Below are 23,103 nucleotides of genomic sequence, written 5' to 3' on the forward strand. Positions count from 1 at the left end.
GGATTTTCGGATGGAGTTCGGAACTGTTCAAGATGTGTAGGCGTTACCGGACCGGACAAATGAAATAGCTGAATTGAGCAGATGCATATGCGCTTTGGAAGCATTTGTAATTGCATTAGATTTGATACAAGAGCCCGTCACTTTTCTCGCTGTACTTAGGACAGATTCCACCCTCCATGTTTTGACAGGTCACGAGCAGATGATGATGGTACATGGCATGGTCTTCATAGGATTACGAGGCTGCTTCCTCCTCACAGTACACCTTTTCTGCTGCTCACTCCTTGGCCGCTTCCTGCTGTAGCCTCTCAACCAGCTTCTTCCGAAGAAACGGACTGAGTCCAAGTCTGTTCGTTTGTGTGGCTGTCAGTGACCATCGGTATGGTGAAGAAGATGAGAAAAAGGAAGGCATCTTCTCTCTCAACTTACATTCCCTGGTTCGTGAGAATCCTGTAAGTCCCGCTCGGCTGTGCCTTCCCGACCACCCGGCCAGACCCATCAACCTGGACGCTGGCGAGGATATCCTCCGGGAAGGCTATCCTCCCAAAGTCAGGCGGGTTCCGGCGGTCGCTCAGGTGAACCCACCCTCCGATGCCGCCTCCTCCGGCCCCGCCCTGGCCACCGGCACCGCCCGCGCCGCCCTGCCTGGCAGACGAACCCCTCCGCTTCCGCTGGGACTGGCCGCCGGAGAGAAAGCCTGCTCCCGAGCCGAGGTTGTGGCTGCCCATGCCGGCGAGGGCGCGGGCCTGGTTGGTCACGTCCTCGTCCTCGTGACCGTGATCCTCCACCACCTGGTTCAGTATGCGGACGAAATCCGGGTTCTCGGTGAAGGTCTGGGTGGTCGGGGGCACCTGCGTGGACGTGCCGATGGCGAGCCGCTTTATGGGGGGTTCGTTGTCGAGGTAGGTCAGGATGTGGTCCATGATGGACGACTTGTCCTCAAAGACTTTCTATCGACCACCATACCAAGTTAGCTACTAGACCATATGTACTGCCAGCAACCGAGAATCTCTCTCCCGAGGCTCATCCCGAGGCTCGACTCACTATATGGCGATTCTGTGGCAATGTAGTCACCGATCGACGCAGGAGACCCGCGGTGCTCCTGGGTGCTCCTGATGCCTGCCGAAGACACGCGGTCAACATTTTGTTTGTGATTTGCGAGCCCTTTCGCTGTCAAGACAGGATTGGGACAGTATCTATGATCCAGTGATTCATTTAGTACAGATAGCAGCAGCACCCCAAGTCCGGGGAAATGAGGTCATGGGTGGGAGAGACAAGCGGGCGGGCGGGTTCGACGCGAACTTATTCTTGTACCCGGGGTTTATGCGACAAAAAGAATTCCATTAAACGCGTCGACGCGGTCCCCTTCCACCACCTGTGCCATCGTCCCAAGCAAAGGTAAGAAGGGTCTTTCTAGATAACGAAAATTAAAGAGTTGTTGTGCAGCACACGACTTCCTTGTCCCCCCTTCCTCATATACACACGTTTCTGTCTTCGGTAGGGCTGCGTCTCCCTTGTCGCGACGCAACACCGTCCGAGATGGATAAGACGCCGGCGCCCATCTTTCGCAAGAGGCAGGCGGCCGCGCCTCCGTCCTCGTCTGCCATTCCGTCGTCGTCTCCGGCCTTTGGCACGCCCGCCCACCCGCTGAAGCCGTTCAACGTCAACGCGCCCAAGGCCGCCATTCTCCCCATCATACTCCCACCGCCGACGCTGCGCCCGCTAGCCTTCCGCACCTTTACGAAGAAGCATTCCCTGACACTCACGTCGTCGGCCCTGCAGGAGCTGGCCACCTTCATCGGACGGCACTGCGGCTCGGGATGGCGCGAGGAGGGCCTGGCCGAGCGGGTGCTCGAGGAGGTTGCGCGCAGCTGGAAGGGCCGCAACGGCGGCGTCATCATCGAGGGTACCAGCAAGGAGCTGCAAGACATACTCAAGACGCTCGAGGGCAACATGAGCGGGGGCAAGATCATCGGGCCGTCGCGGAGCGGTGGCGCCGGGGGCGCGGCCGGCCGCCTGTCCAGGGCCGACAGCATGCTGTCCGACGCAGGGTCCAGCGACATGCTCAACACCAGGCTCGGCCTGCGCCCGGCCGCCATCCAGAGGGAGGACAGCGGCACCAGCTTCGGAATGTCTGGTCTCGGAGTGCATGAGGCGGCCGATATCGATGACGAGACAGTCACGGATCCGCGAGCCTGGATCAAGGTCATTGACGCCTTTGAGCAGCCTAGGCTCATGTATAATGTCGAGAAGAAACACTTCGAGAGGTACAATGTTGATGCCCCCCTCTAGAATTGCAGAAGAGAAAAAAAAAAAGAAGGAAAACGGCCCAGACACTGACACGTGTGCCCGTCATCCTATCAGGGAATCATCCAAACCGACACTGCTACCCACAGCCTCACATAAGACAGCAGCGTTCCGGAACCGCTATCACGTCATCCACCAACGCCTTCTCCGCAACGAAGCCTTCCAGCCATCGTCCATATCGTCGACGCGCAGGAGCGCGCTTCAGCGCTCCTCCATCTCGAACCAGCAGTCCCTCAAGATCACCCCCATCGCCAACCTACTGGGCCGCCACGGGAGCAATCACATGCTGCTAGGGCAGCTGGTGATACTGCCGACAGGCAACCTAGCCATCAGCGACCTGACAGGCACCATTGCTCTGGATCTGGACCAGGCCGTCACCGTGCCCGAGGACTCGGCGTGGTTCTGCCCGGGAATGATCGTCCTGGTAGACGGCGTATACGAGGAGGAGGACGAGTCGGTAGGCAAGGGGCTGGGCGGTGGCCACGGCGTAGGAGGCACGCTGGGCGGACGTTTCCAGGGCTTCTTCATCGGACAGCCGCCTTGCGAGAAGCGCAGGGTCACGCTAGGCATGAGCGACGCGGACGGCGGCCAGGGCAGCACCATCGGCGGTGGGTTCGGGTGGATCGACTTCCTGGGCGTGGGCAGCGAGCGCGCCGTGGGCGCCAAGATGCGCAGGCTCGAGAAGCGCCTGCTGCGGAGCGCGGATGACCCCTTTGCCAGCACGGGGAGCAGTACGGCTCCCACCCCTGGCTCCAACCGCGTCGTCCTCGTCGGCGAGCTCAACCTCGACCAGCCTCGGGCCCTGCAGGCCCTCCACAAGATCCTATCGCTGTACGCGTCCGAGGCGGATGACGCCGTCGGCAGGCTGTCGCCACTGACGTTTGTCCTCACCGGCAGCTTCACCGAGCACGCCGTCATGGCCCGCGGCGGCAGCGGCGGCAGCATAGAGTACAAGGAGTACTTCGACGCCCTGGCGTCGACCCTCTCCGAGTTCCCGCGGCTCCTGCAGTCGTCCACCTTCGTCTTCGTCCCCGGCGACAACGACGGCTGGGTCTCGTCCTTTACGGCCGGCGCCTCGACGCCCCTCCCGCGCAAGGGCGTCCCCAACATGTTCACCTCCCGCATCCGCCGGGCCTTCGCCTCGGCCAACGCCGAGGTGCCGCAGCGGCCCGTACCCGGGTCGGCCGTCTGGTCCTCCAACCCCAGCCGCATCAGCTTCTTCGGCCCTCACCACGAGCTAGTCGTCTTCCGCGACGATATGTCATCCCGTCTACGACGCACGTCGGTCAATCTCAAGCGTACCGATAGCAAGACTGTCGACCACCAAGAAGGAGAGAGGCAAGAGGCACAACCGCAGACGCAGACGCAGACGCAGGACGACACAGCCATGGTGGACCTCGACGCAGATTCCGACCCGGCTTTGCAACCCTCCCCATCCCCCTCCACCCCTCACGACGTCCGCGCCGCCCAGAAGCTGGTCAAGTCCGTCCTCGACCAGGGCTACCTCGCCCCCTTCCGCCAGGCCGTCCGCCCCGTCCACTGGGACCACTCTTCCGCCATGCACCTGTACCCTGTCCCCACGGCCATGGCCCTCGTCGACACCACCGCCCCTCCATTCTGCATCACATACGAGGGGTGCCACGTCATGAACCCGGGTGGTATCCTCGTGCCGGGCAAAAGGGGCGTCGGCAGATGGCTAGAGTATGAGGTTGGAGGGCTGGGTGAGCTCAAGGAATGCACATTTTGAAGAAAATTGTATAAAAAAAAAGACGAACAAGATAAAACGAAATCTCCAATGAGCCAGGTTATACGGGATGTATATATATATATATAATGATGAACATGAAACTAGATGTTATAATGTGTCACGTTTTGCTTTCCAAAAAATATTTGTTATAGTGAATTAACTACAGACGCCAATCGCCTAGACTGTCCCTGATTGCTCTCAATTTGGTTGACTCTGCTACGCCCATGAAATGTATAAAAAAATAAAAAATAAAAAAATAAAAAGAGAAGAGACAGTAACAGAAAACAAACCCGATTCAAGAATTACTGCAGCAAGAGTGAGTTCTCACCCAACACACCAAATAGCTCCTCAATCTCCCTGCGCACCTTCTTCAGCTCCTCGGCGACCTGACCAGTGACGAGAGTGTAGGCATAGAGGAGGGCGTAGTCCTCCTCGTCGTACACGGCAGCGCGTGGAGGAGCCGTGGCACCGCCGCCGACCTCGGGAGAGCTGAGCCCGTTGAGCTGGTTGACGGACGTGTGCTCCCTGCGGAACTGGTAGATCTTGTTGAGCAGGCGGTCCTTGCTGCTGTCGACGGTGGGGATGGCGTCAGTCAAGGGGTACTCGAGCATGATGCACGAGGCAAGGACCTGGAAGATGTGGCAGATGCGCTCGCACAGCTGGGCCCGCTCGTCGATGGTGAACTCGAGAATGGCGCGCTCGCCCTCTGACAGGCAGGAGCGCTTCTGCGTCAGGACGCGCATGGCGTAGAAGCCGTTGAGGATGCGTCGCGTGGATCGCATAATGCGGCCGTACGCCGCGTAGGGGAAGGGCCCGCGGAGCTCAAACTCGGCCTGCGCGGAACCGCGGAGTGTCTCGAGTTTGGAGACTAGGGGAGGGGGGGGGGATCACCGTTGTTAGCGCGGGCTGTGTATGTGTAAGAACCGAGAAGGAAGTTTCAAGAAAAAAGCATACCGTATTTCTGGAGAGCCATCTGCTCTCCCTCGCGCATATAGTCTACCACCTCTTCGCTCGCCAGCTTGGTTCCCAGGGGACCTCTCTTCCAGATGAGCCCCAGCTGGAGGTACAGAACCGGTAGACCCTCGCGGAACTTGCGGCGAGCCGAGATAGGCCACAAGACTCGGCAAACGAGGATACCCCAGATGATTCCCAGGGTCACCGACAGCAGCCGATGGAAGGCAATGTCGAATATCAGGGGACTCGTGCCGCCCTCGTCATCGTCGTCATCGTCGACCTGCTGCGAGATGCTGTAGGCGTACAGGACGATGACATTGTAGGCCAGCAGACTCATGCGGCCAAGGGGCGCGTTCTTGATGGTAATCAGGTAAAAGTTACCCAGGGCCATAAGCCAGCCGCAAAAGGCCAGCAGGAAGGGGTTCTCCTGGCCCACGATCCAGGCCAGACAGGCGCACGCGCCGCCGATGATGGTACCGTAGAATCGCGAGAGACCCGTCGTGTTGGCAGCTCCCGTCGTCATACCGTTGACGATCATGTAGGACAGCAGACCCCACTCGCCTCGCCAGGTCTGGTAGATGGGCCGGGTGCTGGGGATGAAGGCAAACTGCGCCCACAGGATGGCGCCGATGCCGACCTTGATGCCGAAGAGGACATCCTCGCGCATCACCTGTCTCGCCATACGGAGGACCTTTTGCGACACGCTCCGCAAGATAGCGCTGGCTTGCGGGGAGGCTTCCCAGTTGAATACGTCCCTGCGCTGGATCATCTCATCCGGTATGCCCTTGGGCATAGCAGACCTTCTGGGCCCGGTGACGGCTGGTGGAGGTGGCGGCGTGAAGTGCTCTTCCGGGTCGCCCAGCTGGACGCCGGTCTTCTTGGCAAACGGCCACGAGAGCTTCCTCCAAAACTTCAGGAAGTGCCAGGTGCGACGGCTGTTCTCCGTCATGTACTTGAGATAGTCGAGGGTGTCGAGGTAGGCGCCCAGCTCCTCGGCGACAGCCTGCAAGCTGGAGGAGAAATGGCCGCAGGCGGCAGCCACCTCCTCGATGTCGGCCTCGATCGCCTGGGACCTGGACCGTCCCATCTCGATGGTGCGATAGAATTCACGGAGAGCCTTGGCCCGCGATTCCTTGTAGAGGGTGAGGGCTTCCCCAAGACTCTCCCGCAGCTGGTCATTGACATTGATGTCCTTCATGGGGTCCTCGCCAAACGACGACTCCCTCAGCATCTCCGAGAGGGTGAAGGCAAACGACTTCATGGACGGGCCGAGCAGATCGAGGAAGTAGGTAAAGATGTCGGAAGGGCTGCGGAACAGAGGAGCCCTCCCAAACGCCAGGTCCGACTGGGGTGGAGGCGTGCGAGGTGGTGACCTGGTGCCATCGGCTCGTTCGTCCGATTCAGCGATGACGGCCAGGCCCCCCAGCACATCGTCGGCCGTAGGAGACAAGGGCCCCCTCAGGCTCGACGGTTGGGGAGTCGCCGGGGGTGCTTCCTTCAGGAGGACGAGCTGGGTATCCAGGGCGCTTCGCAGGCCGCCGATGGCCTGGGACACCGTCTCCAGACCCTTTACAAGCTTCTTGTCGAGGTCGTAGATCTTCTCGCGGCCGCAGACGTAGTGCTCGTTCTTGACATCGTGGAGCGTATTGGTCATGTGCGAATAAGCCTTGTCGTAGCTGGACATGGCGGCCGAGTATTCGGGGCTGTTGACCTCCTCCTCAATCCCGGCCAGGAAGCCCCTTGTGATGAAGGAGAGTCGGTCGCTGAGGGCCAACGAGGCCTTGCCCAGATCCTCGCGCAGTTCTCGGCGAGCAGAGTGGCGCCAGACGAGAAGGTTGACGGCGGCACTGCTAGCGATGCCCAGAATCAGAAGCTTCAGCATCTGCACGGGCTTCTCGGCGGAGAAGAAGCCGTCCTGCACCGACTCCTCCTTTGTGACCACGGTGATGATGGAGATGGAGGCCAGCGTAGTGGCGACGTTGACGAGGGGTCGGTTCAATCTCTGCTTGACCCAACCCACAAACCCCAGCCCGCCGCCGATGCAGAAGACGAGGATGAGGGCGTGCGCTGGCAGCACATTGTCAAGGGTGTGCCTTCCCCAAGCCACGATACCCATGGAGATCCACGCGACAATCTCGGCATAGAGGACGGCGCAGACGCCGGTGAGGACGGCCTCGATCATGGACCCGACGGTGCGTGCCGGGTGGAAGTAGACGGTGATGGTGGCGGAAATGTGCTTGCCATCGCGGTGGCCCAGGAAATTGGACAGCGGCGGCACAAAGGTACCACAGCTACCCAGCAGGTATGCAAATGTGCATTTGAGGACGGTATGGCCCTCTTCCGTACCGAACCACTTGGCCAGCGCCACAGCCCGGTCTTTCGTGTTGTGGGCTGCCGCCTTGGCTCGCTCGCCAAACGTCTCGACGGCAGCCTCGCGAATCTCGCTCCGGTGTCTCGCAAATGACAGGCTGCTCGAGCCTCGTAGGGTGAATTGACGGCGGGATCGTTCGCCGGTCGATGGGATAATAAAGGTTCCATTTGGCATCTTCTGATCATCCAAGGAAACACAATGTCAGCTCCGGGAACCCTCATCTTACAACAGCCGTAGCTTCAGCAGCAGCAGCAGCAGCAGCAGACAAGAAGAGCATCGGGACGATGTCTCTATCATGAAGAATGAATGATAATAAACCATACATTGCGTTTCGAAGGCCGCGCAGGCCAGCTGCCCGTTTGCGACCTGCTCCCTGAGCTCATCCTTATGGTTGATCAGGACTGATACCATGGTCTTCCAATAGCGAAATAGGCAAACCAAGCAAACCGACCGCAGCCAGAAAAAGGAAGAAGAAGGAGAAGGAGAAGAAATTGCCGGTGCCGTGATGGTCCGCCGAACGCGTCAGGCTAGAGAGTTGAGATAGAAGAAGAGAGTGGAGTTCGGAGGGGGGAAGCGAAGGATAGCAGCAGCAATGACGGCAGCTAATCAAGGACCGTCATTGAAATTAGCAGCCATAGTTCTTCGTGAAGTTGACGCTGTTGACGGAGGAGCTGTATCGAGTTTCTTGGGGAGAGAAAGGGAGAAGAAAGAGGGAGCTCACTTCCATCCATCGCACTTCAAGTCGTCACCGTGGTATCGAACTTGCCCCACTAAAAGCTTTCGAGTGGCAGGGGTCACGCTCTTCAAGCCGTGCACGACCTTCACGGCCAACCCCACGCCTCTATTCGATCTCAAAGACCGGGAGACTCATCTCTCTCTACCCTCTTCTCACCTCATATCGCTACACCCAGTAAGCAGACGTCTTCCAAGAACCACAGGCGGCTACAAGAAGTCCAATCTCGCAGATCTGCAGATTGCCGACTACGCCATATCCATATCATAGCCTACCAAAGGGGTTGGTCCTCACACCCGAAAAAACGGTCTATCGGATCTCTGTACTATTACAGGTACTAAATTAATTAATATTGGTGGTATACCAGTAATAATACCCCTCCAACCCTCGTCCTTCTATATCCGTACAATCACCCGTGCCGCACGGCCGAAATCCCATCTGCCTATATCGTTGAACCTCATGGTCGGGAGGATCACACCCAAAATGGCCTTCACAGTGAAACGGTTTGCTCCTCTCAAGAGAGGGGCCGTAAACTCTGCCAATCTCCCCGAGCTCAAGGGAGTTGTGTTTGACATGGACGGTACCCTGTGGTAAGTCCTCATCCCATCGTACTATCCTGCCCACCACACCTGGGACACAAGCGGTGGCCATACACATCAAGAGCATGTTATATATATCCCACTCTCCGGAATATGGCTCTGCATAGATAAAGTTCAGACACAGTGTATGTCATCTGTCGAAATTTGGGCAGCACCTTGACTCTCGTCGCTCGGCGGAAAAGAAGAAGAGGAGGAGGAGGAGGGGGGGGGGGRGGGGGGGAGGAGGCATACTTGGGCGCATCCACTGCGACCATATGAACTGACACGCCTCGACAGCGAACCTCAGACCTACATGTTTGGTGAGATGCGCGACGCCCTAGGCATCACAAAAGCGGTAGACATCCTCGAGCACGTCGAGAGCCTCTCACCGGCCGACCGGGAGACAGCCCTGGAGGCCATCCGTGCCATCGAGCGCCGGGCCATGGCCTCGCAAAAGGCCCAGCCGGGCCTGACGACACTCATGTCGTACCTCGACGAGCGGGGGATCCCCAAGGCCATCTGCACGCGCAATTTTGACGTCCCCGTCCGCAACCTGCTCGGCAAGTTCCTCGCCGGCTCCGTCTTCCACCCCATCATCACGCGCGATTTCCGCCCTCCCAAGCCCGACCCCGCCGGCATCCTCCATATTGCCCAGAACTGGGCCTTGTCCGGTACCGGTGGCGCCGGTGACGCCGGTGCCGATGCGGGTGCCGATGCGGGTGCCGAGCTGCCTGATGCCACGGGGCTCATCATGGTCGGTGACTCCATCGATGACATAACTGCTGGTCGCAGGGCGGGCGCAGCCACGGTCCTCCTCGTCAACGACGTCAACAGGGCGCTCGCCGACCACGCTCACACTGACCTCGTCATCGAGAGCTTGGATGAGCTCGTCAACGTCCTCGAGGAGGGCTTCCAGGGGCGAGAGGATGCCAACTTTTGAGATTCGTACGTGGGGGTGCGGGGACGTGATTGCAGTCGTCGGAAGGGGATTAGAAGGTGCATACCGGGGCATTCCGCAACGGGAGATGGAAGGAGACAGTAGAGAAGTAGAAATTCATCAGGGAGTACATGAGAAGACGTTATTTACTAATCAATTTGCGCCAAATGATGCTGGGTCAAGTCACTACGTGCGGCAAGGCTTAGAGATCACCATGGTCCAACGATGTCCTTCTTCTGCCTTCTCGTGCCCCCGGGCATCGAAAAAGCACCCTCCCTTCACCCCCTCCATCTCTTGGCTCAGACATTGTATGCTGGGTTTGGCGGTAGCCCGTAGGCCGGTTGTCGCCTCGGTGCCTCGCGGACCTCGCGCGTCTCCCTCCGTACATCCTCCGGTGTGGCTTTCCGTGGCGGCGGGGGCGGTAGGGGGCCCGAGGGAGGGGGCCGAACCGGCAGGCTGAATGTGTTGTTGTTTGACGAAGAGGGGCGGACACCAGCACCACTGCTACTGCTGCTGCCTCCGAGACCGGCACCGTCGCCGTAGGGGCTCATTTTCGGTATCGAGTTGGTGCTGATTCCGCGGCTGACGCCGGGGTGGACCGGCGGTGGCGGTGCCCGGTTTACGGCTGCGCTGCTGCGCGTCGGCGAGCGGTTCGATGGAACACCGCCAGCGCCTCCTCCGGAGTACGGATCGCGGGACGAGACGTACCCGGTCCCCGCAATGGGGATCTCTCCGGACGTGGGGGTCTGGCCGGCCCGGTCATCGTGCTGGGCCGGTGAAGAGTCCTTGGATCGAAGGAAGTCTTGGGTCGAGGGCGACACCTGGGGGATCAGGTGCGACTTTCGGTTGTCTTTCTCCATGAGGCTACAGGCCCATTCCCTCAGATCGACGGGGGTCCGCTTGGCGGCCTGGACGAACGGATCGCGTTCCTGGAGAGGATACAATTAGTGGATGAGGGGCGCAGACGCGGAAGATGTGCCGGTGACTACTCACGTAAAGGTCCTGGGGTGTTGGCCGCCTGTCGGGCTCCTTGAAGAGACACTTTTGGACCATGTCATCCAGGATGCTGGGGAAGGCATCGCTCTTGGGAAGCCTAGGCGCAGGCTCGTGGACAATCTGCTGCAAAAGGTCGAGGATACCGGCAGGCGCTCCATCTCCGTCGGACAGCTGCTCGCTGGCAGCAAACGGGAACTTGCCGATGGCAAGCTCCATGATTGTGAGACCGAAACTCCACACATCCGACTTGACCGTGTACTTTTCTCCTTGGATACGCTCGGGCGCCATGTACGTCGACGTCCCGACAAAGGTGTCGGCTATCGAGTTGACCAGTTCACCCGAGACACCAAAGTCGCACAGCTTGATGCCACCTTGGGAGTTGACGACGATATTGGACGGCTTGATGTCACGATGCATGATGTGGTGCTTGAAGTACAGGTAGGTCAGACCGCCCAACGTCGCTTCCGCAATCTTGCCCAGTACATCGACGCGGACCGGGCCGAACACGCGGGATACTCGATCGAGAGACCTGGTTTAGACCGCGTCAGCTGTGTGTTTCACACGATGTGTGCTCACAGGGAAGAAATAGCGGTGGGACCTACCCAACATCCATGTGCTCCATACACATGATGACATCGTTATTGTGGTTCAAGAAGGCGCCGTAGAAGTTGACAATGTAATCGGAGTGGCAGTCGTGCATAATCTGGAGTTCACGGACGATCCGCTTCCGGACCTCCCGGTTGGCCTCGACATGGATCACCTACGAGATAGAAGGGAAGACGGTCAGAGGACAGAAGCCACCCACGTGCATGCGACGTGTACCTACTTTGCGAGCCATTACGATGCCCGTGGTAAGGTGCTTGACCTTGCTCACGGTGCCACCATTTCCCGAGCCAAGCTCCTTCATGATCTCCAGGTCCTCGGGCCGAAGATCAAGTCTGTACTCGATACCTATCTCAAGCTGCTCGTCCCGGCCGGGATCGTCCCTACCACCGCCCATGGCGCCAGTCTCGGAGGTCGGCGGGGGCTTGGGGGCCGCAGGCGTCAGAGCAAGGCCCTTGACATTCTTGCGCTTCATGGTGCGCGGAGCGAAGGGGTCGGCCATGTTTGAGGATGGATAAGGGCGTAAAAAAAATTAAAACAAAAAAAACAAAAAAACGGCCCAAGTCGAAGGAGGAGGAGAGGGGGGGGTTAGGGGGTAGGAAGAGGAGAAGCAGAATAGTTGTCCGTCCGTCAAGAACGTCCAGGGGTTCAAAGTCACCAGCCGACGACTGGCTGGGCTTCCCCGCGTCGGTTCTACCTGGACCGCAAGGTATAGAGAGAGTAGCAGTTCTCCAACGGGTTGGGCTTCCGGTTATCGTATTATCTGCCTCGACCGGTGGCAGGCAATACGTCTCCTTTTTTGTTTGGTTCGGTTTCGAAGAGTTCTGTTTTTCGACGAGTGGATGGGGGATGCGGAGGCGAAGGAAAGCTCGTTCAGTGATAGCAGGTGCAAATAATGGTGGTATTCCAGACCAATCGAGGTCCACACAAGAAGGGGGGCGGAGCTGCTCTCCTTTGGCGGTCTTGGTGGAGGGGGGGGGGGGGGGGCCCTTTTGACAGCGAGCGGAATGACGGCAAGGAGGTTTTTGTCACCAAGCTCGAGAGGCAAGAGAGGACTCCAGATGCTCTAGTAGATATGAAGTAGGCGAGAAGACATAGCAATAAATACTCGCTTCCCCTGAATGACAAAGAAGGCTGTCACCATGAAGGCGCTATCTCAGCGTACGAGTACGGGAGAGATGGGCTGAAGGCGGGTGAAGGTGGATCTCGACACAGTACAACCGTAATACGTCGAAACAGGTCAGAAGGTGTGGTGTGTTGGACCTTGGACCTTGGGTGTGGCAGAGGTGGGGTTGGTTCAGAGTCTGGCGATAACGTGACAGAAGAATGGGACAGAGCTCACAGCGTCTATGGACCATGAACCGTGGAACTTCAGCGTACTATTACAGCGGTACTCCCGGCGCATGAGTTGACGAGTAATAAATTGATGATGCTGCTCCAGAGCGGCAGAGCCCCAGAAAGAAAGTGACCAGCCGACACGGCCCGTGTAGCAAGACTGGAAATCGAAGACTGTTCAGAGCAGCGACTGGCCGCATCTGCAGCCTAGGAGACGCCCAAGGAAGGTCTATGGGGAAGGGGCTCGCCAATCATGAACAGTGTCTCTGTGGTCCAGCGTTTGAGATGCCCGCAGGAACCATGCAGAGAGTCGCTGGACCTCCTTGGTGTGTCTCGACTCACCTCTACTCCGTAAAGCTCGAGTCTTATTAACGCCCACCGACCATGACCGGCCAGGGGTTCTTACTATCGCGACGCAGCAGCTGTGGGACGATACTTTGATAGGCTCGTACACCGTATGCCGGTAGAGTGTTGCGTCCAGTGTCCACGACGAGGACCAGCATCGTCATCCCACTGCTGATGACGATTCACTGCCCTTCAGCGCAGTCTCGTTGTACGGATAACATCCTTTCGTCACGGTATCACTGCTCGCATGTAATATCTATCACCTGCATATGGTGTCTCCTAATATTCACCGTCATTCGTGCCCAGAGTAATAATAATCAATAGGCTCTATCCTATTCTGATACTTGCGCCCCTTTTTACGACGGCTGCGATTCACGTATTCGCTCGTTGGGTACTATTGCTCAGCCGCTTGGCAATTTGCCGCTTCACCCCTGGCGGTAACAACGCCTCGTTTCTGTACAGACGAATCTAGGCTCCAAATTTTGAACTATCGGATTTCTACTTCCCAAGGCTCTTTTTTATCATCCGTGCTTGTATGTTGAAATTGGCGCTATTATCTGATTCCTTCCACTGATACCCAGTAACTCGTGATTGTCCGGGAAAAAAATAAACATAACAATTGTACAGGGTAGCTAAAAGGCTAGACGGATGACATAAGCAGCCAAAGTGTCGGATAATAGTTTTCTCGGAGAATAGATCCCTGAATCGTTATGGACAGCCGCGAACGCGACTCTGAAGCTCGATGCGATCCCTTTGCCCAAAAATTCACCAGGCGCGCGCACCCAGACACTGCAGCTCGAATCAGGTGCTGCAGGCCCTCTCGTCAACCACCACGGCCACGAGAATCGTCTAGCGACTGTAAAGATTGAGACGAACTCAGCTGTTGAAGCCGTCGAATTTCTCGAACCCCCGGTGGATCCCGGGAAGCAGGCAGGCCGACTGCCATCATGAGCAGCAGCATGCGAGACCTGATCTCTGGCGAGGCGGAGCTGGATGACGAGGAGGATGATGAGTCGTTTGACGAGGAGACCGGAGAGGGGCGTGTCAAGGAGCACACCGTCATTGATGACTCCAGTGAGGAGGAAGAGGACGATGATGACGAGGAGGAAGCACGAAAGGTGCGAGCACCGCATCCCGCTCCATGCATACATATCCACTGACCCATTGCCACAGATCCGCGAAGGCTTTATTGTCGACGAGGATGAGGAGGAAGAAGACGATCAGGATGATTCAGATGCCGAAGCTCGCCAGCAGGTCAAGAGGAAGCGCGAGCACCGCGACCGCGAGGAAGAGGAGCGCCTCGACGAAGACGACTTGGATCTCATCGGCGAGCAATTCGGTGAACGCCCGAAGCCGAAGCCCCAAGTAAGTTGCGCCCCATCGCACGCTCCTATATTCTCGTGGCCCGGGCACTTCCCCGTACTGACACCATCTACCAAAGCCGAAATACAAGCGTCTAAAACGTGGCCATCGAGACGAGGAGGAGACCGTCAAAGAGCCCCGGGGACTCGAAGAAATCTTTTCCGACGAAGATGAGGATGCTGGAGAGCAGCGCCCTCCGCACGGACGATCGAATTACAGGGACGAGTTTGACGACTTCATCGAAGAGGACTTCCCCGAGGACGAAGAAGAGAGGATCCGGCAGCTTGAAGACGCCGAGGTCGCTCGTCCCGTAAGGGACCGTCCCGGCGTTGGCGCCGTCTTTGATACCAGTCAGCTTGACAAGGATGCCCTCGATGACATGGAGGCCATCTTCGGCAACGGCGAGGACTACGACTGGGCTCTTCAGGCACAGGAGGAGGAGGACATGCGCGAGCAAGAGGAGGCCGGCATCGAGCTCAAGGATGTCTTTGAACCCTCCCAGCTCAAGGAGAAGATGCTTACGGACGAAGACAACCAGATCCGCTCCACTGACGAGCCGGAACGCTTCCAACTGGACCGCAAGAACTTCAAGAACCTCCAACTCTCGGCCGAGGAATTCAGGGAGGAGGCCCGGTGGATCACCAACCAGATCTGGCCCAAGAAGGGGCTTGCTGGTGATCTCCATGGACCCTTTGGCAGGGCCGTTGGCAAGGTGCTCGAGTTCTTCATAGTTGACGAGGTCGAGGTTCCCTTCGTCTTCCAGCACCGCAAGGACTACCTCCTTCACACGACCAAGACGCGCACGTCGTCTCGTGACGACCCTGACGGCGCCGAATACTCCATCTCGGCCGAGAAGCTCCTCAACCAAGACGATCTGTGGAGGATACTTGAACTCGACATCAAGTTCCGCTCCTTCGTCGAGAAGCGGAATGCCCTGACACGGACGTACGAGAGCCTGAAGGACCACTACCAAGTGGAGGACACATCGATTGAGGAGATGATGCCCGAGGCGGCCACCATGGAAGAGCTCCAGGATTTACAGGACCACCTCCATTTCCAGTACGGTACCCAGCTACGAGAACTCGCCGCCGCCAACGGTACTGCGCAGACAAAGCGCCCCGGGTCCAAGTCGACAGTCTTGGAACGCGTCCGCCAGAGCAGGGCATCCCAGTTTGCCAAGGCCTACGGCATCACGGCAGACCAGCTGGCCAAGAACGCGCTGAGGCAAGGCAAGAAGGTGGCGCCCGACGACGATGCGCAGTACCCCATGGACCTCGCGGACAGCCTCGTGGACGACGGCTTCGACACCGGCGATGCCGTCATCAACGCGGCGCGCCAGCTCTACGCCGAAGAGCTCTTCTCCAGCCCCAGGATGCGCAAGCATTTCCGGGGCTCCTACTACCAGGCTGCCGAGATCAGCTGTCGGCGGACGGACAAGGGCCTGCGCCGGATCGACGACACCCACCCCTACTACGAGATCAAGTACATCCAGAACCAGGCTGTGGCCGACTTGGTGCACCAGCCCGAGCTGTTCCTCAAGATGATGAAGGCCGAGGAGGAGGGTCTTGTCGAGATCAAGGTGGAGATGCCGCGCCGCTACGACTTCCGCAGGCAGCTCTACCAGGAGTTCGAGTCGGAGAACTTCAGTGACAGGGCAGAGCAGTGGCGAGACGAGCGTAAGAAGGTTCTCGACCTGGCCTACCCCAAGCTCGAGAAGGTCATCGCCAAGAGCGTCAAGGAGGTTATCCGAACATACTGCCAGGATGAGATCCTCCGGGCAGTTCGCGAGGAATACTCCAAGAGGCTCGACCAGGCACCGTACAAGCCCAAGGGCATGATCCTGGGCACGTCGCCTCGCGTCCTGGCTCTCTCCAATGGAATGGGTGACCCTGCCCGTGAACCGGTCATCTGGGCGTGGGTCGACGACGACGGCCGCGTTCTCGAGCACGGAAAGTTTGGCAACCTGGCCAGGGACGAGGCCCAGCGCGACGAGTTTGCCCAGCTGATCGAGAGGCGCCGTCCCGACGTGATCGCCGTGAGCGGCTGGTCGGCCCACTCGCACAGGCTGGTGGGTGACGTGGAGAATCTGGTGCGGGAGAAGAACCTGATGGGGTCCGAGTTTGAGGATCCCGAGACGAATGACTGGCGCACCGAGCCGCTCGAGGTGGTGACCGTCAACGACGAGGTGGCACGGCTGTACAAGGACAGCCCGCGGGCTCTGGCGGAGCACCCCTCTCTCAACCCCGTCACCCGGTACTGCGTGGCCCTGGCGCGGTACATGCAGAATCCGATGAAGGAGTATGCCGCGCTCGGCGAGACCGTGTCGTCGCTGTCGTACCACCCGTGCCAGAACCTGCTCCCCAAGGACAAGCTGGAGAAGTACCTCGAGTCAGCCATGGTGGACACGGTCAACCTGTGCGGCGTCAACATCAACGATGCCATGACGGACACGTACACGGCCAATCTGCTGCCGTTCGTGGCCGGCCTGGGACCCCGCAAGGCGACGAGCGTCATCAAGACGATCAACGCCAACGGAGGCGTCGTCAACACGCGCGACGAGCTGGTCGGCGATCCCGACAGCGGAAAGCTCCCGGTGGTGGGCCCCCGCGTCTGGAACAACTGCGCAAGCTTCCTGTTCATCGAGTACGACGCGACCAACTCGGCGTCGGACCCGCTGGACAACACGCGCGTCCACCCAGAGGACTACGAACTGGGTCGCAAGATGGCGGCGGACGCCCTCGAGCTCGACGAGGAGGACGTCAAGGCCGAGACGGACGAGAACGGGCCGGGAGCGATCGTGCGCAAGCTGTTCAAGCAGGACGAGCAGGACAAGGTGAACGAGCTGGTGCTGGAGGAGTACGCTGAGCAGCTGGAGACCAACTACCAGCAGCGCAAGCGGGCGACGCTGGAGACGATCCGGGCGGAGCTGCAGGCCCCCTACGAGGAGCTGCGGCGCAACTTTGCGCTGATGAGCGTGGACGACATCTTCACGGCGTTCACGGGCGAGACGTCGCGGACGCTGTGCGAGGGCATGATCGTGCCGGTCAACATCCGGGTGGTCAAGGACGACTTCGCCATCGCCAAGCTGGACTGCGGCATCGAGGGCCGGCTGGAGGCGCACGACGTGACGAGCCGGGCGTCGGTGCGGGACGTGCTGAGCACGGGCCAGACGGTGCAGGCCAAGATCCTGGACGTCAACTACAAGGACTTCGTGGCGCGCCTCTCGACGCGCGAGGAGGCGCTGCGCACGCCGTACAGGCGGCCGATCAACTACGGGCGCGACGGGTGGGACTACGCACAGGAGTCGACGGACAGGGAGGAGCTGCGCGAGAAGGACAGGGCGACGGGCCGCACGCAGCGCGTGGTCAAGCACCCCAACTTCAAGCCGCTCAACTCGGTGCAGGCCGAGGAGTGGCTGGGGTCGCAGCCGGTCGGCGAGGTCGTCATCCGCCCCTCGTCCAAGGGCAACGACCACCTGGCGGTGACGTGGAAGGTGGCCGACAACGTCTACCAGCATATCGACGTGCTCGAGATGCAGAAGGAGAATGAGTTCTCGGTGGGCAAGCTGCTCCGCATCGGCAAGTACACGTACAGCGATCTCGACGAGCTGATTGTCGAGCACGTCAAGGCCACGGCTCGCAAGGTGGAGGAGCTGATGCGCCACGACAAGTTCCAGAACAAGTCCCGAGGGGAGACTGGTGAGTCTCTCGCTTCGAAACCCCCCCCTTCCCCCTTTCCCCCCCGTCCTTCCTCACCTCATCCCCTCCTCCCCCTCCTCTTGGACATGCATGATCATCTTCTCCGACCACCCGTCCAGAAGACGAGACTAACCTGACGGCGATCCGAACAGAGAAATGGCTCACTACATACATTGATGCCAACCCCAACCGATCAGCCTACGCCTTCTGCATCGACACCAAGCACCCGGGCTACTTCTGGCTGTGCTTCAAGGCGGCCAAGGCGGCGCCCGTGATCGGCGTGTCGGTCCGGTCCATCCCGCAGGGTTTCGAGCTGAAGGGGTACCAGTACCCTGACATGAGGGCTCTGTGCAACGGGTTCAAACTCCGTTTCCAGAATGAGTTTGCCAAGATGGGGGTGCGGTAAGAGGCAGAGGGGAGGTATCTCCAACGGAAGGAGACATGGGGAGAGGGCAGAAGATGGGCGAGACAGGCGAATTTGATGGAAAGATGGAGAAGGACAGGGAGGCAGCTCGGAAGGTTGCTATCTTCTGCCACAAAATGTGACTATTATCGTAATACTTTTCTTTCCCCCCCTCTCTTCCTTCGTTCTTCTTTCCCAGCTGGACTTCATTGTTTTTTTTTATAGTAGAAAGAGACGTAAACAAGATTTTTTTTTCAAATTTTTTTTTTCTTTTTCAGAAGAGAGAAAAAGAGCCAAAACAAAACAGGAGCATTGATTGTCATACCCCTCCCCTTCGAACGCTGCTTTGAAGGTGCGAGAAGGTGAGCAGTGCTGTGTCTAGAGTCGTGGTGAGAAGGATGATGGGTTACTGCGGGCAAGGCAAGACCAACGATTGCGTGCATAGGATACGTGCGAGATTGTGAGTACGATCAAGAGAGTCAAGCTGGAAGGGTCTGGAAACGGCGATGAAGGCATCATGTGGCCTCGGGACAGCTCACAGCTCCCGCCAAGACCATTACTAGTATCACAGTAATCTGCACTGCATGTACGGAAGCTCCATCGATAATGACACAGGTACGCAATCCTCGGGTCAGGTTGCGAAGGGTGCGGCATCGGAGCGAGATGTGAGGCTTAGTAGGGAAGTAGCAGGCATGCGAGTTGCGAGCTATGCCTCCGTGGAGATGGATGGGGACAGGACCCCCCTTTCCAATGCCGGCGTCCTCGTGACGTGATGCAGGAATGGATCCGGCTGGAAGCTTCTTGTGGGTCTTCGGATCGGGTCCTGCCCACCACCCCCCCCCTCCCCTTCCCCCTTTTACACCCCAGGCCCAGGTACCGGGGGCGATGAGACGGTGGCAATTCGATTCCTCCGGAGTCGAGACGAAATTATACCTGAGACTTGAGGGGAGAGTCTAGACACTATGACATATATAGAGAGAGAGAGAGAAAGAGGGGGTTGAGAGACATGGGAAGTTTTGGCAGGACAGAGAAGGAACAATATGGGGAAACCCACAATTATGCGTGAAGGGTCGTTTCTGCAATGTAGCGATGATGTCATGGTTGAGCAATTGGAAGCGTGTCCTTTTTCCCTCTCTCTCTCTCTCACTTTCCCTCTTCACTCAATTGCAAACATGACAAAAGATGACAACCAGGCTTCATGAGACAAATTGATCATATCCCATGATATAAGGGGGAGAAAAAAGAATGTTTACTCTATGGGGGGATCTGGTGTGTGGTGATGATGATTGCGATAGTCAGATAGCAAGGTACGATACTCGTTGTATCCCGACCCTCCCAATCATCATCGCCACACACCACAGTTCCCCCATAGTAAAGGGAGCTACGCGTACGGAATAGGCGAGACCGCCAAGCGTTCGAGCAATCCCCTCCCACACCCCCCAACCCCGACCCCGGCCGGGACGTTGCTCTCCCAACACGGACGATTGCTGCTCTTTACTTGCTGTACCCGGAATCCTGAAAATACGGGTTCATCAGTGGTTAAATACGTTGCTATGCAAGCAACGGTAATCATACTCCCCGTACATGTACTGCTACGGTTCGCCAGCCTTGGGGGCGAGGGAAGGAATTGTTGGCTGGTGAATGGCCCGACAAAGCAAAAGGGTCACGCGACGTTTTTACGTGTAATGATACGGAGTAGGCCACCGGCTGAGTGGTCAGCAAGACATCACCTCACACGTCGCCCGCCCCCCCCACCTTGATTGATTGATGGATGTAGATGGATTGGACTGGATTGGACTGGATTGGACTGGATTGGACTGGACTGCTGCTCCCCATGCCCTCCCCCTTCCCGCGGGCCCCGGTAATGCAGCTAAGCTACCATGTGTGCTTCTCTCCCTGCCCCGCTGTCATGAGTCGGAACGATGGATGACAGAGACCAAGAGCTCTCTCCGGTCCGCGGCTTTGTGCTCGTACTATCGTGAAGAGAGGACCGGATAGCTTCTAGCCTAGGTTGCTGGAATGACAGGTGAGAGGGGAGGCGATGGCGAGTCGTGACTCTCTCAGCGTCATCGGTTCCGCCCATGGCACCATGGCTGGCGTGACGCTCTAGATCGTACTTGGTAATACTAGCAGCAGCAGCAGCAGAAGTAATAGGTACGAAGTGGTAGTGGTAGTAGTGTAGTAGTGGTAGTAGTGGTCGTAGTAGTAGTAGTTAGTACGAGTAGTAACAATATGAGTAGCAACATGATAATACTAGATGTTTCGACAAACCACGACTTCTGCTCATAACTCTACTGCTGGGCAGTACGAGCAGCGCGGCCGTACGAGATGGTGAGCCTTACCTTGTGGGCCGTGGTGAGTAGGTACAGCCTAGTCGTAGACGTGGAACGAGGCACGCACGTATGCTCGTACTGTCACTGCCGTTGATCCCCTCCTTCACTCCGCGTTACGTACCGTCACCATACTGTCTATAGGAATGACCCTCCCCCATGACTATAAGTTGAGCCCTCCCCCCTCCTCCTCCTCTCGCTCCCTCCTCTCTTCCCCCCCTCTCTCTCCCACCATCTCTTCTTCATCTGGTTCCATCCATCCATCCGTCTGAATACGTCTTCTCTTCTTCTGCCATCACTGCCACTGCTCCAATCCATCTTCTGTGCTGCCGTCCTCTCCCTCCCACCCTAATTGACAATCACCATCACCACACCATCATCGCCCTCCCGTCTCAGCCGCCTTCCTGACTCGACTCAATCATATACCGCACCCCCCAAGACAGATTCGAAAACCGAGACTCCTCTCCTCGCATAGAAAAAGTACGTCTAAATAACCTTCTCTGATAACCTCGTCACCCATCTTGCCTATCCCCCCCCATCTACGGGAGCATCCTGCTCTGCACCCCCTCCCTCCCCCCTCTCCCTCTCCCTCTCCTGCTCGTCAGAGTGTTCATCTACTTTCTATCCGTCCTCTTCCCTGTATACTACTACCCTCCTCGTGAACCCTTCTCCTCGTCATTGCCACCATCCTCCTCCCCCTTCGTCGTCAACTGCTCCCTGCCATTGAATTCGAGCAAGAGTGGGCATCCACAGGCCTCGAACCTCGCGTCACCACTCGAGAATCCGCAGAGCTGACCCTCTTCCTCTCTCCTCTCTCAGTGACCCGTTCCCACAAGGCCAACGACCGTGACCACAAGGCTATCGCCGACGGCACCGCTCTCCCGTCTGAAAGCATCCCTCGCTTCTTCGGCAAGCACGGCTTTGCCGACACCGATCCCAAGAAGATCAAGAAGGACGGCGGCGGCAAGGGTAACTGGTAAGCCTCTCATCTGCCTCTCTTCTCCTGTCTCGTAACCTCTTGGTAATGCATCAGTCGATCTGACATCAAACGTAAAAAAAAAAAAAACAGGGGCGGATTCGGAGACGAGGTCGTAGACGAGGGCTTCACCTTTACCAACCCCCGTCGTCGCTCCAACAGCAGCTCCATCTCCCACCATCACATTGCCGACTTCAAGACCAAGTTCGAGATCAACGAGCCCGAGCCCGTCTTTGAAGAGTCCGTCCACGGCCCCCCCGCGGTCGACGACAATGACGATGCCCTCTCCAGGACGGACTTTTCCGAGTCCTCGGTGGCTTAATCTGGGTGGTTAACTATGCAATATCCTCCGAGTCGCTTGCTCATCAAGGCCGGCACTGTGTCGGCCAGCCGTTGATCTTTTTTTTTTCTGTTCTTGTTTCCAACATGCATTTCTGGGCGTCTGAACTGTGAAAGGAGGGGTTCCCCTGTCTGTATTCCTATCTACTCTCTCTCTTCTTCCTCTCTTGTTCCCCGTACCAGGGGCCCCTAGTCCCTCTATCCAATGATGCAGATAACATGGTAGACGACCTGATACGGCGGAAACATGTATCCTATTAATTTATATACGCTGATGACCAGATCCTCCGAAATTCCTCTCGTTCATCTTCCTCCCCCCCCCCATAATGTGATACGAGTCCCATTCCCTGCAGTATGCAGTCCGTTATGGAGAGTTCGCCCCTCACTTTCCTAAAAAGGCAAGCAGATGTGATGATTGGTCTCGAGCATAGTTACGGGAGAGAGAGAGAGAGAGAGAGAGCTCGAATCACCGATCCCGTGCAGGCCGATGGACGGCTGAGCTTACGTGTAGCCTGCACCTCAATGGTAATAGTCATACCTCGTCTCCTCCTCTCTCGACCCCTTCTCTGTCTGCAACGACCCCATCTGGAACCTCTCACCTCACAATGATGGTCGCATCTCATCCTCCCCTCCTTTCATGGGCTGATGGGCTGGTCCTCCCCCTCTCCTACCCCCCTCTACTACCCCCCCCCTTCCATAGCATTCCAATCCTGTACTCTTCCCAGATCTACCTAGCACTAGCTCCGGGCTGATAGGCCCATGCACTCGTAACAGCAGACTGTCGGAACCAATCTCCCCTCTCCAACCATACAGGGTTTCTCTAGCTCTGCAGTAGAATCGACAAGAGGGGAGGATAGAGGGGTCTGTTTCGACTAGGATGGGGAGAGACGGGCATGTTCTTCAGGTGCATGATGCCTGATGTTCACTCATGTGGTGGTACGCCAGTTCGGTGAAGAACGTTTGGATTAGAGGGGAATTGCGGGCTGTGCTATATATCTCTCTCTCCCTCTCTCTCCCTCTCTCTCCCTCCCTCCCTCTCTCTTTCTCCCTCCCTCCCTCTCTCTTTCTCCCTCCCTCCCTCTCTCTTTCTCC

General features: G+C 57.9%; 7 protein-coding genes across 7 annotated transcripts; 4 read left to right on the forward strand and 3 right to left on the reverse strand.

The window, feature by feature from the left end:
• Positions 1-274: 274 nt before the first annotated feature.
• Positions 275-947, reverse strand: GMORB2_5984 (uncharacterized protein; the record flags this gene model as incomplete). The annotated part of the gene is made up of 2 exons (XM_035467954.1): positions 275-344; positions 427-947. Coding segments are annotated over 2 exons (591 nt in total), but the record flags the coding sequence as incomplete, so codon positions are not given.
• Positions 948-1,536: 589 nt separating this feature from the next.
• GMORB2_5985 (DNA polymerase epsilon subunit 2) lies at positions 1,537-4,051 on the forward strand (the record flags this gene model as incomplete). The annotated part of the gene is made up of 2 exons (XM_035467955.1): positions 1,537-2,264; positions 2,362-4,051. The coding sequence occupies 2 exons, from the start codon at positions 1,537-1,539 to the stop codon at positions 4,049-4,051; spliced, it is 2,418 nt and encodes an 805-aa protein (XP_035322921.1).
• Positions 4,052-4,353: 302 nt separating this feature from the next.
• GMORB2_5986 (uncharacterized protein) lies at positions 4,354-7,550 on the reverse strand (the record flags this gene model as incomplete). The annotated part of the gene is made up of 2 exons (XM_035467956.1): positions 4,354-4,919; positions 5,006-7,550. The coding sequence occupies 2 exons, from the start codon at positions 7,548-7,550 to the stop codon at positions 4,354-4,356; spliced, it is 3,111 nt and encodes a 1,036-aa protein (XP_035322922.1).
• A 1,042-nt stretch (positions 7,551-8,592) lies between these two features.
• GMORB2_5987 (Histidinol phosphatase or a related phosphatase) lies at positions 8,593-9,627 on the forward strand (the record flags this gene model as incomplete). The annotated part of the gene is made up of 2 exons (XM_035467957.1): positions 8,593-8,699; positions 8,985-9,627. The coding sequence occupies 2 exons, from the start codon at positions 8,593-8,595 to the stop codon at positions 9,625-9,627; spliced, it is 750 nt and encodes a 249-aa protein (XP_035322923.1).
• Positions 9,628-9,923: 296 nt separating this feature from the next.
• On the reverse strand, positions 9,924-11,725 carry GMORB2_5988 (uncharacterized protein; the record flags this gene model as incomplete). The annotated part of the gene is made up of 4 exons (XM_035467958.1): positions 9,924-10,553; positions 10,618-10,717; positions 11,223-11,380; positions 11,447-11,725. The coding sequence occupies 4 exons, from the start codon at positions 11,723-11,725 to the stop codon at positions 9,924-9,926; spliced, it is 1,167 nt and encodes a 388-aa protein (XP_035322924.1).
• Positions 11,726-13,850: 2,125 nt separating this feature from the next.
• On the forward strand, positions 13,851-18,369 carry GMORB2_5989 (transcription elongation factor SPT6; the record flags this gene model as incomplete). Its single annotated transcript, XM_035467959.1, has 4 exons — positions 13,851-14,021; positions 14,077-14,268; positions 14,345-17,963; positions 18,116-18,369. 4 exons carry the CDS (start codon positions 13,851-13,853, stop codon positions 18,367-18,369), a joined length of 4,236 nt encoding a protein of 1,411 aa, XP_035322925.1.
• Positions 18,370-20,694: 2,325 nt separating this feature from the next.
• On the forward strand, positions 20,695-21,994 carry GMORB2_5990 (uncharacterized protein; the record flags this gene model as incomplete). Its single annotated transcript, XM_035467960.1, has 3 exons — positions 20,695-20,721; positions 21,533-21,672; positions 21,766-21,994. The coding sequence occupies 3 exons, from the start codon at positions 20,695-20,697 to the stop codon at positions 21,992-21,994; spliced, it is 396 nt and encodes a 131-aa protein (XP_035322926.1).
• Between the last annotated feature and the right edge of the window lie 1,109 nt (positions 21,995-23,103).

The sequence above is a fragment of the Geosmithia morbida genome (genome assembly GCF_012550715.1).
Source record: "Geosmithia morbida isolate 1262 chromosome Unknown scaffold_4, whole genome shotgun sequence".
NCBI classification, from domain to species: Eukaryota; Fungi; Ascomycota; class Sordariomycetes; order Hypocreales; family Bionectriaceae; genus Geosmithia; species Geosmithia morbida.